The sequence below is a fragment of the Azolla caroliniana genome, unplaced genomic scaffold, assembly GCF_043228905.1.
Source record: "Azolla caroliniana isolate FFs.n. ecotype wild unplaced genomic scaffold, voAzoCaro1.0.p SCAF_12, whole genome shotgun sequence".
NCBI classification, from domain to species: domain Eukaryota; kingdom Viridiplantae; phylum Streptophyta; class Polypodiopsida; order Salviniales; family Salviniaceae; genus Azolla; species Azolla caroliniana.
In genome coordinates this window covers 17,842,666-17,855,123 of record NW_028230447.1, presented here as the reverse complement: position 1 = coordinate 17,855,123, position 12,458 = coordinate 17,842,666, and the positions used below count along the sequence as shown (strand labels likewise).

General features: G+C 38.5%; 1 protein-coding gene across 1 annotated transcript; it reads left to right on the top strand.

Moving 5' to 3' along the window:
- Nucleotides 1-6,031: 6,031 nt before the first annotated feature.
- LOC147857317 (Myb domain protein) lies at nucleotides 6,032-10,575 on the top strand. The gene is made up of 4 exons (XM_087328908.1): nucleotides 6,032-6,287; nucleotides 8,366-8,473; nucleotides 10,125-10,189; nucleotides 10,285-10,575. Exons 1-4 carry the CDS (start codon nucleotides 6,108-6,110, stop codon nucleotides 10,430-10,432), a joined length of 501 nt encoding a protein of 166 aa, XP_087185034.1. The 5' UTR covers nucleotides 6,032-6,107; the 3' UTR covers nucleotides 10,433-10,575.
- The last annotated feature ends 1,883 nt before the right edge of the window (nucleotides 10,576-12,458 follow it).

The following is a 12,458-nucleotide window of genomic DNA, read 5'->3' as shown; positions in this document are numbered from 1 at the left end:
CACAATAAGACACATGTTATTATTTGAATTCTACCAATAAACCCTCCAACACATATATGAAATGAAATCCTCGCTCATACTTACATAAGAATCCAAACCGGATGATATCTTCTTCGCCAACATTTCCAAACGCTCATCCTTTTTGGAGTCGTATATGGCCATCTCATTGTCCATAAATTGCGCCACGAACTCTGCCTTTGTGTCAAGACGGAGTTCAGACGGAATAGAGTGGTACCTCGAATCAGCCCTAACCTTCAACTTCCGGATATATGTTTGCCAATTTCTGTTGTACTTGATTTTGGGGTCCATGAATCTTCTGAGTGATCTCTGACGCTCATAGTTATTAAAGCATACCCCCGGAATACCCTCCTCCTCCTCTATACGCATCCCTCGTGGTAGGACTATGTCTATTCCATGTTCCCTGCGTAAATGTGATTCCATGTCACTTTTTTTGCGATACCACCTTGGCGAGAGGCGGCAATACTCAATATAGATACACGCACGGGCCTTGTTCCTATTTGCATCTCTTCCAACCTTATACAACGAGTCTGGGCGAGGAGCATCTGTTCCTTCTGTATGTGTTACATATTTAAGATTGACATAAAGATTGGCATAAAGATTGACATATTGGAACGACACCAAATCCACATACCATTTGGAGGAGCATCTTGGTCAAATGTTGCCATGGCCTGTATGGGCTCGATCTGAGGCGTATGTGTTTGATCCATTTTGTCCCCACTCGTACACATGTCGGCTGACGAACTTCGCCAATGTCTTCTAACGAAGACCCTTTAACAAATCACGAGTCAACATACATGCATCAAACCCTAAACCAGTATTAGGGGAGATTGGTTCGTGACATACCTCTCTTGAGTTGGATATATGTCACTGTTATCGAAATCCCACCAATCTTTGTACTTGGACTTGGAAGCCATCTACCACCATTCAAGTAATCAAACATTTTTTGAATTTAATACTCAAACACACACAATATTAAGTTTAAGCAAGCAAATCATTAAACCCTAAACCCGAAACCCTAATCCCTCACTTCCAAATCTCCCCATATGTTATATCCTACTTATCATGTTCCAAATCCCTAATTAGAGGAGGAGGAATATAATGATGATGGTGGTGACCATCCCTGTATGTAAGGATTGTGTGCAAAACAACAGATGAAGGTTAAATGATTTAGTAAATGTGGTTTGTCCTAAAAGGAAAAGTCATGTGTTGCAGTGAATGTGGTTGATGTGACCTCTAAGAAAAAAAGATGAGGATGGAACAATGGCAATGCTTTAGTGCCATTGTTACACATTATTGATGACTAAAAAAATGAAGAAAAGAAAAGATGACAATGAGATTGTTACACATTGTTGATGACAAAAAAAATTTGACGATAATGATATGAATGACTTCAGGGTTAAATCAATGCCATTCTGAATCAAACAAGGATTGAGACAGTTTAAACATGGCACAGAGTTGTCTCTAGGGATTGACAATAAAAGAGAGTTAATTGAATCAAAGCCAGAGTCTCTGGTGTTGGTAAACTAGAGAGAGTACAGGATTAAAGAAGTAAGAAGGTTTATGAAGAGGGGGTAGGGCTATTGATGATGGTATGGAACCATGATTATGATGATGAGTGAATGTGTAATTGATAGAACATAAGATAGTTTTCCTTTCGTTATGTAGAGGTTGCTTGCATGCCGCTCAACGAAAAGTGTTTCACATTCTCGAAGAAGATTAAAAAAATGTGGTAATTGATGTGGATGATCTTAGGGGGAAGATTGAAATACCCCTTTTTGAATCAATCAAACCAAGGATTGAGACAATTCAAATGCAACTTCGTGATTATTATTACTATTTTTTCCATTTGTTTTGGGGGGATAATAGTGATGGCATATCCATGTTTTGTACCTTAACTATGCAGTTAAAAGACTCAGGATGCAATATCGAATACTGCTACCTTATTCAATGCATAGATTTCATGTCTGAGGTAGAGCCTTCTACATGATTTTAGTAATGAATCCTTATCCTTGTAATCCCTCAACAAGAAACAAAATCCCTCAACTACTCCAAACCCTAATCCCTCAACTATTCCTACCACATGTAAAAAAAATAGAAAAAGTGATGCGATAGGGTTTAGTACATACTTGGGAATAGTGATGAAGGAGATTGATTGTTGTGTATGTTGATTGCAGGCCACCTAACGCCCAACTCTTTCCCGGCAAAAGAAACCTGTCAATCTCGTTTGAAAAAATGAGAGATAATGACAGGTTTTAGGCTTTTATAGTCATCGGTTGGGCGACCTACATCTTTTATTGGGTTGGCTGGGTGACCAACTCAATATAAACCCTAAAGCAGTTGGGCAACCTGCTTCAACTGGTGACCCAACCGCTTTAAAAATAAACGGTTGGGCGACCTACATCTTTTATTGGGTTGGTTGGGTGACCAACTCAATATAAACCCTAAAGCAGTTGGGCAACCTACTTTTGCAAGTCACCCAACCGCTTTAAAAATAAACGGTTGGGCGACCTGCATCTTTTATTGAGTTGGTTGGGTGACCAACTCAATATAAGCCCTAAAGCAGTTGGGCAACCTGCTTAAACTGGTCACCCAACAGTTGGGCGACCTCTAACAAGGTTGGGCGACCTCTGCACAACTTTTTTTTTCGCGCGTTCTTCCTTACCGAAATTCGACGATGCAGATTGCACGCGCCTTCTCTGAGCAACCTGCACCGTCTGTGGCCGCGATTCCCTCACCAGCCCTCTTTATGATTTGTGTCATAATAGACACGTCGATGCTTCATCCATCATTCATCATTCATCATTCATCATTCATCATCCATCATCCATCATTCATCATTCATCATGCTTCATGCTTCATCATTCATCATTCATCATGTATCATGCTTCATGCTTCAATTCAATCATGAAGCATGAAGCATGATGCATGATGCATGATGCATGATGAATGATGCATGCTTCATGCTTCATGCTTCATTCATCATTCATCATGCTTCATGCTTCATTCATCATTCATCATTCATCATCCATCATCCATCATCCATCATGCATCATGCATCATGCATCATGCTTCATGCTTCATGCATCATGCTTCATGCTTCATCATTCATCATGCATCATGCTTCATGCTTCATGCTTCAATTCAATCATGAAGCATGATGCATGATGCATGATGCATGATGAATCATGAATCATGAATCATAAATCATGAAGCATGATGGATGATGAATGATGAATGATGAATGAACGATGAATGATGAATGAAATCATGAATCATGATTATGAATGATGAATATTTTCGGGAACCCGATAATATTTAGGAATACAAACGTGAAGTGTGACATGTTTAATGATTCCAACTCCTACTGTATGTTATCTCAGTTATTTTTATTTGTAGTGGTTGAGGATCTCTAGTGGAATGTGGTTTCTTCCTCGATGGAAATGTAAGTTCCTTCAAACCTTGGACTTGGAAGAGAATGTGGTTTCTAATGTGAAGAAGTTCTTTCTTATGCAACAATGTTGGATAGAGTGCCAACTAGCATTCAAAGAACATGTCGTGGATATGGCAATGATGGTGGGGTCAAGGATGCCGAGGGAGTCGGGAAAATGTCGGATATAACCCAAAATCATATTCAAAAAACAAGCCCTACCTACGGTGGCGATGATGTGATCAAGAATGTGAATGATGGTAATGCAATAAAAATTGCAAATGGGAAGCTTGTCAATAAGTCCATCGAGTGGATGCGTTATAAAGCTCCCTTGTTAGCCCTAGGGTAACCTGTCGAAGTGTTGGTAGAAACGTATGAGAAGGTAGAAATTGCAAAGCAAAAGCAGTATTTAGAGCTTGAGAAAACACAGATAAAGATCACTATAAAGTTCGAGTTGCAGAAATGGCGGCTTTTATGCCGACAAAGATGAAATTGGCCAAAATAAATAGCATTGATGTTGATATTGATGCAGACATGGATGGATAGTTGTTAGCCAACTTGCTTTATGCCACTAGATTTTTGTTTGTGAATGAACATTCAACAATATTGATTTTCTTACCAAAGCTTTTTATATGCCATATGTAAAGAAATGCAAACTGATAACATGATGGGCCCTTGCATGAACGACTACTAATGCAATCATAGAATTTGTATGATTGAGAATCATAGATCATATACAAGATTTACTTCTTCTCTAATCTCCATGCATGTAACATATTTTCGTTGAATAATGAATTACATCATATATGGTATTACAAAACCTTGATGAGTTTTTTTCTATTTGGACTTCTCTTCATGATTCTTAATCATTCTAGTCAACACAATAGCTAACTCCCTCAAATTTTTGAATGATTTTTGGGGTGCAATAGAGTGCAACTTAACTTTCGCATGTTGAATCAATTATATATTAATATCTTCCTCATTAATGGGGCTAGGGGCAATACGTTAATATACAATACTATAGCCTCCATTTTGATGTTTGTGTTTATATTATTGAAGGCCAAGTGCCACATATGATAGTGATCACCAACACTATGTCTAGGAATGTAGTTGTCAACAATATATATCATCATATTCTTTGTAAATAATGTTGTGATGTGACAAATAGATTGAAACACGATATGATAGCTTCGATGTTCAATACTTGAGGGTCTAGTGTTGTATACCATTTTCGTCATGGACACTATTAACTAACCATTGTTTGAATATGTCTAAGAATGTAGATGTATTTATATATCACCATAATTTTGGTGAATAATGTTGTTTTAGATACACTTAAAGCTCTTTCAGTTCATTGGAAGTATTCTAATTAGAAATTATTAAGCATTTGAATGAACTTCTTGCAGGGTTGGAATATTCATGATGATCGTTGATGAAATTTCATAAAGTTTTAACAAAGAACTTCTTTAGGATCTTGGCGATAAAGGTTGTCAACTTTTTGATGGTGCGTTTTTTCATATAAAGATCAAACAGTGCAGATTGTATGCACCCTCAGCAACGTGCCTTGCACCGTCAGTGGCCACAATCCCCTCAACAAGCCTCTTTATGATTTGGCAGCAGATAGACACAAGCCATAGCCATGACCATAACATGGTGATAATGATAATGATGGCCATGGCCATGGCCATGGCATGGTGATGGTGATGGTAATGGCATTGACGAGATGGACGAATAATTGTTTCCTACCCTCGTTACACTGAAATCAACAAAGTGTATAAGTCATAGTCGTTTGGGGTAGTAGTGCAATGTGATATACGTAGTGTATAGAGGCAAGTAAGTAAGGAGCATGCACAAGAGGTGACAACACGACTTGTAGGTAGTAGAACATTACTCAAAAAGGCCTTCTTTAGTGTTTCATTAGATGCATCATGGTTGCACATATAGTCCATAGGGACAACCGTTGGGTTGTAGCAACCGCTACAAGTTATGAGCATTCTACGGAATTTAACGAACACATGCGCTGACACCCATGAGGTTGGAAAACAAAAAAACTCGTGGGGGTGTGGGAGGAGCCGGATAACAATGTGGGCTTCTGACCACACCACCGAGAGTCACGAACAAGCATCCATCGGGGCCTTCAAAGACCATCCCCACGCAGCCATGTAAGAAATGTAGTTGGCCAAGGTCTTCTCACGAGGGAGGGGTTGGGTGCCGCATTGTCTTTCTTATCTACGGACGCTACAAAATATCTTATCTAACCTTGCAAGGCGGCCTCCATCTATAGGTATAGATATTCATCAAGGTAATCTGCATAATCAACATGTCGGTTCAGAAGTGTGTGGTCAGGCTCGGCCGTAGCCACAACTCAAGAGCAAATAATGTGCCAAACCGGTTTGGACAAACCGATTAAGCCTTAAACGGGTTTGGAACGGGTTCAGTTCGTCTTGAGCCTTGGCAAACCGAGTTCAAACCGGTTAAACCGCGGTTTCACGGTTCGGTTCGAACCGTTGCCGATTGTTATACAGCGAAAATGTGAAGAAGAGACGATGAAAATCTTATAAGCAGTTTTTAGTTCAGCTCCTGTAAGCTGCAGAGCATGCTCTCCATGTCCATCTCTGTCTATGCATGGTGTGGTGCGATGTGAAAGAGAAAACATGGCATGAGTTCTGTGACAGGAGCTGCTTTCTGCCTTCTGCCTTCTGCCTTGTGTGTTTGTGTGTCTGTGAAGATGAGCAGGAATTTTCTGACAAGGTGCAGCGTGAGGGTTTTATGCACAAGCTCCACAACGAGGAGCAACAACCCTGCCCTCACCAAGCTCTCCCTCGCATCCCCCAAAATGGTATGTTTCGATCATCTTCCCCTGTTCTGCTTTGTTTGAGATCGTAGAATGAACGAAAAGCACCTTGCACAAAATTTTACTTGGAAACATGCTACATGCTCCTTTTTTCGTTGGACGTGAAATTGCTGCCCTCTGAAAATGTCTATCATGAGATGATTCTGTTTGGAAATATTGATTGGATGATGATGATGATGGCGTTTCGGATGCTGTACAATGATGACGTTTGATCCTGTGAAAACACATCGATACATGTGGAATAACTATGTCAAAAAATTCTCGGCGAAGGTGGATCGGTGGGTGTTGACCTCTCCACAAGAGTGTTGATGACAGAACTAAATCTTTGAGTGTTGTACTCGATCGCTTTATAGATAGGACTAAATCCTTCTTTTAAGAGACAAGAATATCTTCGTCTGATCTCACAATAGACTGGGCAATGGCATACATAATGCTTCTCATATTCAACTTCTAATTACAAAGCTGGCAGATGGGGTCCTCTAAAGTGACATATGTGCATCATCCAGTCTCTATTCACAATTGATGTACTGATGTCTCCACCTACTCTGTCAGTCAATGTGCAAAGGGCATCTGACATCTGTGTTTCCATATACATAGCTTGAATAATGAAACCATGGTGGGAGATATCTAAGAAGAGGGACTTATAATTGACCATCTTTACACCTAGTTGCACTTTTGGGTTGATTCAAGTTTATTCTATGTTCTTTTCAATGATATTTGTCTCACCATTTTATTTCTTTTTTAAGTCATATCGAAAGTGATCAGGCATTCTGAAAAGGTGGGATTGTATCCATATAGATGCTATGTGCTTGGAACCAATCTTTAATTTGTGAACACAAACATGTAGATTCAAACTAGGCTAATTATAGAAGTGTAGCATATCAAAGGAACCTCGAAAATAACTTCTCTTTGTAAGCAAAATGAACATGCTCAAACTGGACATGATGTCCATGCCAGCCAATAAAACAGAACCCTGGGTGACCATTTTATCATCAAAGCTGATAGACTACCATAATAATACATTCCATGTAACTCTTATGGCACAAACAAGTGATGCTTATGGGATTCTTTTGTCCCCAAAATGGGGGAAATCATGGCCAGAATGATGAAACCAACAACCAACTTCTAGACTAGCATGGATTGGCATACACATGAAATATTGATATAAGCCTTTTAAGATTCCACAAATGTTCCTGAAAGAGAAGTAACATTGCAGTTGGGTCACAGTGCTTTGATCTGTCTAGAGAATTGGTTCTGCACTGCACGCCTCATGAATCATGATTAGGCAGTTCCACAAGATACCCGTTCAGGGATGGTTTGGAGCTTTGTAGGTTTTCCAAAACAAGCCTTGCCAGAGTATGAGCAGCCTTGTGATTGGAGATTTGTAATAAGTGTCTTTATTCTTCTACCCTCTTGTGTTTGGTACACCTGGTTCTGGCATCTGAGGCCAATTCAGTGAATTCTATTCTAAGCATCTGAAGGGAGGGAATGGCCAATGAGTTGACCTTTCCCTTCAGGAAACAACTTGATTCAGGTTCGTAATAACAATGACCTCATTAAATTTCAAAAGACATCTGTAACTTGACAAAGTTATCAAAACGCATAAATCAAGATTTATGCTCTATCCCATCAGTTTCTTTCAGTTGCAATTGGAATCCTTGTCCCTCAACTTTTTTAGCAGCCTTGTGACTGGAGATTCGTAATTGGGGTTCTTGTGCTACTATCGTCTTGTATTTGGTACATCTCATTCTGGTCACCTTAGGCTAATTGATCTAATTCAATTCTAAGCACCTGAAAAGGTAATGTGAAATGACTTGGCCATTCCTTTAAGAAATTGCTTGATGTGGGTGAGTTTGTTAAAATAACAATGGTCCATTAAATCTCGAAAGATAATTGTGACTGGTCAGAGTTAAGAAAGTGTTGAATCAAGATTTTTTCTCTACTCCAATGAGCTTATTTTGGTTGCACTTCTTTTCAATATAGCTTCACTGTCTTAACCTGTTAAGCTTTGCATGCATAATGTTTTGAAGCTCTTTCAATATTGACATGTTTTCTGTGTGTAGGTTGAAGTAGAATTTGACAATGGTGAAGTCTTTCACCTCTCTGCTGAGTTTCTCAGGGTGCAATCTCCTGCCGCTGATAGCAAACGCAGGATGATTTCAGGGGAAAAGGCATAGTTTCTGCCCTTATTTTTCCTAGTAGAATCATGGTTGTGTTTGTTTAAACGCTGTTTGAATATGCATTGGGTGCAAATGCTGTTATTTCTATCTTGATTAATGATCCACACTCCCATTGCATAAAATGACATACGTACACTCAAGTTTTCAAACATTTATGACCAGTTTTCTGAAAACATTATATGCAAGAAATTTATCATGTGGAATGTGATCTGCATGTTTATATATATCACAATGTCTTTAGAAATAAGTAATGTCTAGATATTTGGCACATATGAGTAGACTAGTTACTTAAGAATAGCTAATACGTATTGCCATTCCTATCTTTCTAACTAGTGTTATCAATCATTGTCTTGTACAAATTGAGCCCTTTAAAAATTGTGTTCTGATTTGTTAGCCTATAATTTTTCTTGCTCTTTCTGAACCATGATTACTGTGAATTAAACATCCAATTTGGCAGGTCTCTGGGGATATGGATAACGAAGGTTAACATTGCATAGAAAGGGTAGTTGTGCCGATTCAGCTGAAGCTTTCTTGTGGCCTGCCATTTAAGATAGCTTTAACTTTCTCAAGATTTGGTCTAATCTCTTCAATCAAACTGAAAAATTTGAAATGTTTGACATGTTTTCTCTTCTTTGCTAATTGTGGGTGTTTGTTGAGATGACCAACTATCAATACCTTGAGAAGAACCTTCTTGTTTTGTGCATTGCTCTTTGATGTCATAGAGTATAGAATCTCTAAAAAGTACCTCATTAGAGTAGGGATGTTTGTTATTGAAAAAGCATGGTCGGGAATTTAATTCATGATAAATGGTGTTGAACTGCATTTATTTCATGATAAAGGCCATTATCTCCTGCCTTTGTTGGTGCTTCCCTCACTTTGGAGGCCTCTCCATTCTGGATTGACCTGTGCTACAGATCGTGCTAAGACGAAAAGTACAATATATCTGACTTGAGAATCTTACATGTATAGATGACGAAATTCTTGAGTCACGTGGTACTTCTATTTCTATTCACTTTTCTACTTCGTGCTCTCAAAGATGAGACAACATTTTAAGATGTAATCTCTTTTTTGATCTTATCGGCCATTTGGGCCTCTCAAAAGACATTACCATTTCTTTCTTTCTTTCTTCTTTCTATGAATTCTCCCATGCATGAATTTTTCTAGTTCCCATATCTTGACATTCAAGTTTTTCACTACATATGTATATGATCCTCCTAGAGAGAATATCTAGTCATGTAATCATTCGAACTACCTAGAAACCAATATTCTATCAATACTTGCATGACAAGCAAGCGTGTTTAGAGTCAGATGACTTAGTATTGCATATGGATGTGTAGAAGTCCTCAAAGGGGCCTCTTGTATCTGTTAATGTAGTTTCCTTGTCATAAATTTGATAGTTTAAAGGGCAAAGATGGTGATCTGTTGATGTTTATTACATATATAGCTAGCTGTTATGCAAATCATTATCATGATACAGTAAAAAAAGTCATTGAAGAGATTCAGCACAAACTATTGCAAGAGATGTAAGACATGCCAATTATAATAACACCAGAGGATTTTATCTACAAAAGGATTCTGATTTTGAGTATAGCAGATATGCCTTGAGAAATACTCACTCTTACATTTTCAAACTGAAATGAAGGTTATAGCTGGAAGGAGAAATGTGGGTATCATGGCTGTAGAACAAATTGGTAATTATGGTGTAAGGTGATGCTGTTTGGACCCTGTATTTGTGTTACTTCCTAATCTCTCAATCCGTGCCTGTTTTAAAGGTATCTGATTTTATAGATTTTATTCTTCAGGGTATCATTTGATGACCTGCACAATACTGGCATCTATTCTTGGGACTATCTCTACCATTTGGGGACAAACAAATTTTCATTGATGAGGCAGTACCTATCTATGTTGAAAAGACACAATCTGAGCAGGTCCCCTCCACAGAGGAATTGAATTTCTTTCCTTTGATTAGAAGCATCACAAAATGCTGATCATGAACAGGTGAGTAGTAGCATTCCATTTAATCCCAACATGACTAACGATACAAATCTGATGACACTGTATGAATCAAAATAATTAGATTCTATTTTAATCCATTGACACTGTACAAATCGAATTAGCATTTGGATTGTTGCCAGCCAATCTAGATCTTTTAAAAAAAATATTTATTCTTATATTATATATATGAGTCCATCATACAAGCGATACCATGCCACACAAGCTTCCAAGCACAGACAGAAAGTACACTTTTGCGACTATGGAGGGTAATGACTTGGTAATTATGCAAAGAGAGCCATCATGTGTTTATGCCTTTATATCGGTGCCTGTTTATCATCACAGCAATGTGAAGATTGCTGTGCTTATTTGTAATGAGGTATTTGTAGTTGTGTACAATTAAGTTTGCCTTAGATATGTCGTATTGATTATTTTGTTGTCTGGACGATGTTGTAGATTTGTTTTTGCAATGTGGGCCCTTTGGTTAATGGCTGTGTAAAAGTAATTAATACATGAATGACACATTTTTACAATCCTACTTGTTTATGGAGGGCAACCCCTTACGTTTCTTGAGTATCTCGATTGATTCTGCATTATCCTTCATCACATGTTTGATAGATTCCACATTGTGTTTAGCCTCTTTGACCTTTTCTTCAGGCATTCCATTTCCCTTTGTATAATCATGCATGGGTCGTTGTGTAGCAATGCATATATAATGAATTCCTGATTACGTGCATCTAGCTGAGCTCTCAGATTAGCAATTTCCTTGTTCTTTGCAGCCATACATAAATCCGTCTTCTTTTTCAGGGGATCCAGTTGGTTGACCATAGTCGCATCTTTCTCATTTCTCATTGTGTACATGTTGTTTCTGTTATTGGACTACATCATTCACCTCCACTTGCACATCATCCAACATTGCTGCATATAATGCTGTAACTTCCTTTTGGACAAGAGCTTTGAAGTTGTCGACCTCGCTTTCAATCACGATTCCGATTAAATTTCCCTCACCATCTTATGCTTGAGGGCGAGTCCTGTCTTGGACTCTCCTCTATTTTGACTTCTCTGATTTTGATGTAGGAGGCGTGTGTCAAAACAAGATTGCATTGTATTGATGGATTCAAGAAAATTTTGGGTGATCAATGTGACTGTGAAATGCCATGAACCACAATGAAGTCTTCATTGCGGTTCCTTTGGAACTATTGACTTGAGACTTCGATGACTCATCGATAGGTCCATGCCTGGAGAGATTCGAACTATCCCGGATTCGAAGTTTGGTGCTCGAGCTACAGGCACAAGTTGACCTTACAGACCGAACAGAGGCTAGTAAAATCTAATGCTTAGCTTAGAAGGTTGTAAGATCAAACCAGACTTCGCCCGGAAAACGAACGTAAAGCATTGAAAGAGCGTTGCTTAGTGGTTGGCTTTTTGTTTCCCCCATCGATCACAAAGGTTTAAAATCTTGTAAAATGTTTTATACTAATGACAGAATATCTTCTTTAAAAATCAATCTATCTCTCTCTCTCTCTCTCTCTCTCTCTCTCTCTCTCTCTCTCTCTCTCTCTCTTATTGTAATTAGCTTACCCTAGTGGTAAGTCGATAACACTACAAGCACTATGTCTTGGGTTCGAAATCCAATTTCCTCACCTCTCTATTATATACTTCATATATATCTCTATTTCACTAGATGCCACTGTGGAATGTAGGGGTTGAACCCATGACCACCTGGTCTCCATTCTCTTTCTCTCTCTCTTTGTGTGTGTCCATAAATAATGCCTTTCATTACGAAAGAAAAAACACCACCATGAGTAACTTACAACAAAGTATAGAACTTTAGGGATCTAAATACTACTATGAACTCAATCCCACCCTACACACCAATTTAGATGTCAAAGTAATAACATGTGACCTTGCAGAGTTGGTTTTCTTCATAGTTGAGGTTCCATGACTTCTCTAACATTAATTGCCACAAAAGAATTCCTTTTAA

Coding starts and splice junctions, on each gene's coding strand:
- LOC147857317 (XM_087328908.1), top strand. CDS start 6,108: ATGAGTTCTGTGACAGGAGCTGCTTTCTGCCTTCTGCCTTCTGCCTTG. Junction 6,288..8,365: donor CCCTCGCATCCCCCAAAATG/GTATGTTTCGAT, acceptor TTCTGTGTGTAG/GTTGAAGTAGAATTTGACAA. Junction 10,190..10,284: donor ATTGGTAATTATGGTGTAAG/GTGATGCTGTTT, acceptor TTTATTCTTCAG/GGTATCATTTGATGACCTGC.